This window comes from Meriones unguiculatus, chromosome 9 (genome assembly GCF_030254825.1).
Source record: "Meriones unguiculatus strain TT.TT164.6M chromosome 9, Bangor_MerUng_6.1, whole genome shotgun sequence".
NCBI classification, from domain to species: domain Eukaryota; kingdom Metazoa; phylum Chordata; class Mammalia; order Rodentia; family Muridae; genus Meriones; species Meriones unguiculatus.
The window spans coordinates 57,067,050-57,073,867 of record NC_083357.1 but is presented as its reverse complement, the minus strand read 5'-3'; the positions used below and the strand labels follow the sequence as shown (position 1 = coordinate 57,073,867).

At 45.4% G+C, this 6,818-nt stretch overlaps 1 pseudogene and 1 gene segment (V, D, J or C); both read left to right on the top strand.

Moving 5' to 3' along the window:
• Positions 1-3,266: 3,266 nt before the first annotated feature.
• Positions 3,267-3,890, top strand: LOC110543162 (T cell receptor alpha variable 5-like). The segment is given in 2 exon segments: positions 3,267-3,318; positions 3,478-3,890. Coding segments are annotated over 2 exon segments (462 nt in total).
• A 1,239-nt stretch (positions 3,891-5,129) lies between these two features.
• Positions 5,130-6,125, top strand: LOC110543159 (AH receptor-interacting protein-like; annotated as a pseudogene).
• The last annotated feature ends 693 nt before the right edge of the window (positions 6,126-6,818 follow it).

Genomic DNA, 6,818 nt, shown 5'->3' with positions numbered 1-6,818 from the left:
CGACCAGACCCTTGTCTTCAAGATAGTATTTCTTAGCAACGAGCCCAGACTTCTTCTGAGTAGCTTTTGACCTCCAGCCAAAAGTCTGCAGCCCCTAATCTTCAAGGATGAGCTAACCACCCCACCTTAAATTGCAACTGCATCCACACTTGGCAGGACTGGCCAAGCTTGATTACCTAAGACTAACCAATTATCTTACTTTATAGCTTCCTCATCCAATCCTAAATTGCTAAAACTGCAACTTCAAATTCTGGCAATATTTCTTTTAAAAACCTAAAGGCCTTTGTCTCCCGGTGCCACTCTGCTGACCGGCAGGGGTGACCCCATTGCACAATGGTTAATAAACCTCTTGCTTTTGCAATGAGTCGTGGTCTGGGGGAGTTTCTGGGAAGGGCGTGATCTTGAACTCCTGAGCTGTGAGACCCCAGGTCTTACAGAAGCAGAAAGCAAACTGGGGATGTTACATGGCTTTTTTTTTTTTTTTTTTTTTTTTTTTTTTTTTTTTTTTTTTGTGACAGGGCAAGACAGTGCAGATGTTCCTCCATCTTGTATTCTTGCTGAGGTCATTTCAGGCTTAACTAGAATTTAATCTCCTTGATGGAGAATCCTGTGGAAAATTACCCAGCTCTATTCTAGGACCCAAAGATAAAGATGACCTAGCTAACTTAGCTTCTGTTAAACTGCCTGCTTCATCTAACCTATCTGCTAAGCTTCTGTTAAACTGCTTACCTCTGCAAAGTCCCCTGCAGCTGCTGAGCAAGATGCCAGGACATGGTTTCTGCCTTCAAAACCCCTGTGCTCTTGACACTCCATGTTATACTTAAGATTTGAATACTTGAGTATAGTTCCAGATGGCTCAAATAAGACATTCAGTTGGCTATAAACTGTGTCTGAGTGGTCATCTTTTCTGGGCTCCCCATAATATTGTGAAACCTCAAATCCTGCCTTGAGGGACATACCTCCTCTAGAAAAGTCTCCTAAATAGACAGCAATTAGGGATCAAGCACTCAAATGATTGAGACTACCAGGAACACTTTGTTCAAACCACCACACTAAGATAATCTGTTCTTAACCACCATACCATCTCTCCAGCTCTGCCTATTGTCTTCCTGGTTTTCCTAAATAAATTGCATTTTCATTAAAAAAAAAAGATAATCTGTTCTTCAAGAGGAACAAGTTTAGTATTATGCCAGATTTCTCATCACATTCTAAAGGCTAACTTTCTCCTTGGAGGAAACTATTGTTAAAAACGAAGGCCCATCAAGTTATGTCAGAGGCAGTCCCTCTTCCCATTACTATGTAACCCACTTGGACCTAAACTGCCTTGGGCTACATCTGTGCAGGGGTTCTCTGACATAATCTGATTGGCCTGCTCTTTGATCACCTCCCCCTGAGGGGTGAGCAGCCTTACCAGGTCACAGAAGGTGACAATGCAGCCACTCCTGATGAGATCTGATAGACTAAGATCAGAAGGAAGGAGAGGAGGACCTCCCCTATCAGTGGACTTGGGGAGGGGCATGTGTGAAGAAGGGGAAGGGAGGGTAGGATCAGGAGGGGAGGAGGAAGGGGCTTATGGGGGGGATACAAAGTGAATAAAGTGTAATTAATAAAAAATAAAGAACGAAGGCCCTTTTCCTTCCTGCACTCTGCAACTGTATTAGTTTGTATTCTATTGCTGTGATAAATGCCAGGACCAAAGGCAATTCGTGGGAGGAAAAAGTTTATTTCAGCTCATAACTTCAAGGTCATACATACTCCGTCTTTGAGGGAAGTCATGGTAGGAATTCAGGATTGGAATGTGGAGGCAGGAACTGGTTCAGAAATAAGGAGGATTTGTGCTTACTGGCTTTCTCCTAGTTTGTTCAACTTAATCTCTTATACAGCCCACAGACACCTGCCAATGGGTGGCATCACCCATCATGATCTGGGCTCTCCCACACCAAGAAAATGCCCCCAAGATTTGCTGGCATGCCAGTCTGACAGAATTGTTTTCTCAATTGAAGCCACCTCTTCTCAAATGACTGTGGCTTGTGTCAAGTTTACAAAAACAAACAACAACAACAAAACAAAAAACAAAAATCCAACCAGTGCAGTATATAAGCCACTTTTATTAAAGGACAATCCACAACATTGCCTATTTCCTGCCATTGGGAACATACCAGAAACTGAAGGAGCAAAGCCTGAAATATCATATATAAGACATATTTTGTGAGTCTCTGTCCCTTCGTCCAATATTTGTGCTTAAAGTCTTTCCACAGGTGTAGTTTTCCTCAGTGAGCACTGAGTAAAGATCATCTCCCCAGGGGGCTATTATTGTTACCAACTAAATGTAGAAGAACAAGGAAGAATTTCACTTTCATTTGCTTAGCAGACTAAATGATACCAGTTCCCTGATTTTAAACAGGTTAATCCTGTTCAGTAAGCATGGAAAACCCCCAGCTTACTTAAAAAACAAAACAAAACAAAACAAAACAAAACAAAAACCAAAAAACTTGGCAGTTTTGTTTGTTTCGGAAAGAATAAGTCTTTTTTAATTCCAAGAGTAAGTACATACAGTCATGCAGAGTCCAGCATAAAATCTTGCAGGTTATAATACATGCCTTAAAAATATGGAGAGTAACTTTGAGTATATTTACATGAGAATTCCCAAAAAGGGACAATTGTTTGATACAAAAATTTAGTGGTGTCAGCATAATTGACAAGAACTCCTCTGCCCACATTGATCTAATAGGAATTAAGCTTGCTAAAACAGGCGCATCAACTCACATGTAAAAGGCTTCTATCAATTCAGGACTACTAGTATAGAGAGTACTAAAGCCAAAGAGTCTCTGTCCACTGGCCCATGCTGTGCAAGGGTAGGCAATTATTCAAAGGACCAATTAGAATCCGGCTGACTCTATACAATATGCACACAAGAATGCAATGCAATTCTGTACTCCCTCTTTTTACTTTATTTGCTTTCTGCTACACGATATCAATTTTGATATTGGATACACTTGGGACTTACTTCACTGACTTGCTGTTTAGTGTGTCAGGATGACCTGGATTAAAGAGGACTGAAGAGCGGCTGGTGGAGCAGGTAGGCGCTGTCCACAAGGTGGCAGAGCGTCTCCACTGCTGCAAACTTACAAAGAAACTTTTTGGTTGCAGTCAGCAGCCTTCTGTGCAGACAGTGGAAGAACTTGCAGTGCTGAGGAGGACAGAGGAGGTGAGCTGATCGCAGAAGCATCTCATCTGGCTGAAAACCACAGTCACAAGGGAGAGCAATGAAGACACTGGCTGGACCTTTGTTCCTGTGCTTGTGGCTGCAGCTGAACTGTGAGTGAGAGTTTTAGGGAAACAAGGTGTTTGGCAGTGCTCATTATTAGTCTGAGGAACAGACAGACAATCTCTAGATTGCCTGAAATCACGATGGGAAGGAAAGCAAATTCTGGAGAATGGCGACCTCATGGCCTTCCTGCTGTTTCCTTTGCATAGGTGCGAGCAGAGGAGAGCGGGTGGACCAGAGCCCTTCCCACCTGAGTGTCCAGGAGGGAGCCAGTGCTGTTATCACCTGCACCTACACAGACGACAACAGTTATTACTTCTCCTGGTACAAGCAAGAGCCTGGGGCAGGCCTCCAGTTCTTTACAAATGTTATTTCAGGCATGGACAGAAAAGAGGAACAAGGACTCATTGTCCTCCTGAATAAGAAGGAGAAACACCTCTCCCTGAACATCACAGCTGCCCGTCCTGGGGACTCAGCCACATACTTCTGTGCAGCCAGTGCACAGTGCCCCCCAGGCACCTGCTGCCTGCACACAAACCTGGGACCAGAAGTGGGGAGGGGAGCAACTTTAAAAATGTCGGAAACAGAAGATTTTCCCCCTTCAACTCTTAGTATATGAACATTCTGAGACACCTGAAGAGTTAGCTTCACTTTGACCTGAGAACATTTTGAAGAAACATTTACTGAGAATTGTAGGTATAAGGTTATTGTATAATTCAAATGCTGATTTCTGTAACCCCATATCTGGTTGTAATCTTTGCTCTGAGAGTTTTTTGTCTCAATGTTGTATAAACACTGCTCCCCAGTTGTTCCCTGATATGTCAATAAAGAGGCTTGATGAACAATGTCTCATCAGGGGAGAGAATAGGGCTGGACTTCCTGTCAGTGAGGGGAGGAGGTGTTAGAAGAGGAAGTAGGGGTTTGGGCCACTAGCAGAGGTTCAGGAGAGACCAGGAAAAGGAGGTGGAGTAGGAAAAGCTTCAAAGTGCAAGTACCTCTGGGATGTATGCTGTGAGGAAACCAGATGAGTTTAGAGGATTAAGAATAGAGTTAATAACTGCTCAGTAATTGTGTTGTGAAACTTATTATTAAACAAATACAAGAGTCTCAATTATTTGTGTGACAGCCAGGTTAAGAGAAAAACTGAGAAACAAACACAGTTTTATAAAATAACTTTAACAGAGGATGGTTTCTTTGTTTTTAAAGTTTAAATCTTATTATTTCACGTGTTTGAGTATTTTGCTTGCGTATGTCTGTCACTTGTGTTCCTAGTGCAGGCTGAGGCCAGAAATGGCCCAGGGTCCCCTGGAACTGGAGTTGTAGATAGTTGTGAGATGCCATGTGGGCTCTGGGAATCAAACTTGGGTCCTCTGGAAGAGCAGCCAGTGCTCTTAAATCTTAGTCGCCTTTTATTCTTTAATGATGTTTTTCTTAAGTGTTCCTTTTATTCTGTTTTGAAAGCCAAATGGCTAAAGCACAATAAATGATAAGATACTGTGTATTTCATGACAAGGGCAGCTGTATAAAGCCCAGGATAGTTAAATTTGGGGCAATCTTGGTATTTCTTACTATATGAATTTTCCTTTTAATTTGTTGGTTTATTTATTTATCTCTTCACCTGTCTGTTTATTTGAGTTTTTGAGACAGGGTTTCACTATGTAGCTATCTCTGGCCTAGAACTTGCTATGTAGACCATACTGGCCTCAAATTCACAGAGATGCACCTGTACCTGCCTTCCAAGTGCTGGAATTAAAGGCATTTGCCATCTTGCCAGGCACTTTTTTTTATATCAATGACAGTTTTTTTTAAATTAATTAGTTAATAAATTAATTAGTTAATGAGGGAGCAGCAGGGAAGGAGGATGGCGGATCTCATTGCAAGACTTCGAGAGGACGGGATTCAAAAGCATGTGATACCGGAGGACGGAGGAATGTTGTCTGACTTTCGGAATGGCATTAAGGCCACATTCCACTTTCGGAAGCCCAACAGTGGTGATGAAGGCTCTGTAGTAGATGACAGCCGAACACATGGCAAGCCCATGTTGCTCATCATTAGCAAGAAGTTCAAGTTGCCTGTGTGGGAGTTGATTGTGTGCACCATGCGGGAGGGGGGGTAGAGAGGGGATGGGAGTGGAGTGGCCCAGTTCCTCTGTGATGTCAAGCCTGTAGTTCTGTATCCGCTGGTGGCCAAGAGCCTAGCAACATCGCCGAGGGCAAGGACCCCTTGGAGGGCCAGCGGCATTGCTGTGGAATTGCTCAGATGCGTGAGCACAGCTCCCTGGGCCACGCAGACCTGGACGTCTGGTCGCAGAACCCTCAGCCTCTCATCTTCCACATCGAGATGCTGATGGTGGAGAGTTCTGGCACCTATCAGCAGGACCCGTGGGCAATGACAGATGAGGAGAAAGCAAAGGCAGTACCACTCATCCAACAAGAGGGCAACCGGTTTTACCATGAGGGGCAGGTGAAAGAGGCTGCCATCACCGGCCTCAAGAACCTGCAGATGAAGGAGCAGCCGGGGTCTGGTCATCGTCCGACTGGATCCAGGCGGACCTGCAGATCACACCACTGCTGCTCGACTATTGCCACTGCAAGCTGGTGGCTCAGGAGTACCATGAAGTGCTGGATCACTGCTCCTCCACCCTCAACGAGTAGGATGAAAATGTCAAAGCTTGCTTCAAGGGGAGTAAGGCCCACGCTGCTGTGTGAAAGGCCCAGGAAGCCCAGGCTGACTGTGCCAAGGTGTTGGAGCTAGACCCTGCCCTGGCACCTGTGGTAAGCTGTGGGCCCTGGAGACAAGGATCCAGCAGAAGGATGAGGAGGACAAAGCCTGCTTCTGGGGCATCTTTTCCCACTGACAGGTCCTCAGTTCTGCCCTGCCCTGCCAAGCCCACTGCTGCCACCACCTGTCCACCCCACTGCCCCTTTGCGCTTCTCTGTATATAAAGGCCTTATTTATCTCTCTATCCAAAGGCTGCTCACCACTGGCTAGGTGCTCAGTGGTCAATGGTCAGCAAGAGATCAGGTTCTCACTAGTTCCCTACCAGTCTGCTCTAAGGTCTCTAGGGGTGTTTCTTTCCGGCCAGTACTGGGCGCCCTCAGGAACCTCTAGTATTAAGAAATAGATAAAGCAGGAATAGCCCGCACAGGCCACTCTATTCTAGCCTCAGCTCCCACGCTCCCCTGGCTATAGTTTTCGGAGACGGAAATTTCCTTTGGGTCAGAGGTGAGGAGGGCTGCAAAGCAAGAAGCCACGTGACTCTCATTAACTCAAACACTGTCTGAGGTTGGGGGCAGGAGAAGGAATAGGCAGACTATCTAGGAAACGACCCAGGGAAGAGCAGCCAGGACCTTTGGGGAAAGCAAAGGGGGCTCCAACCTGGCCCTACTTCACGACCCTGAGCAGGTCCTCGCCCCTTTCAGCACTTCAGTGCCCCAGATGGCAGGCCCTTGGTAGAGTGCAGTTGTTTATTTTTACAGGTTCACACACTGGAAAAGCTACTGTGCCTACTTGCTCCTTTCTCCCCTGGGGGCTAGGTCCCCCACCCCAC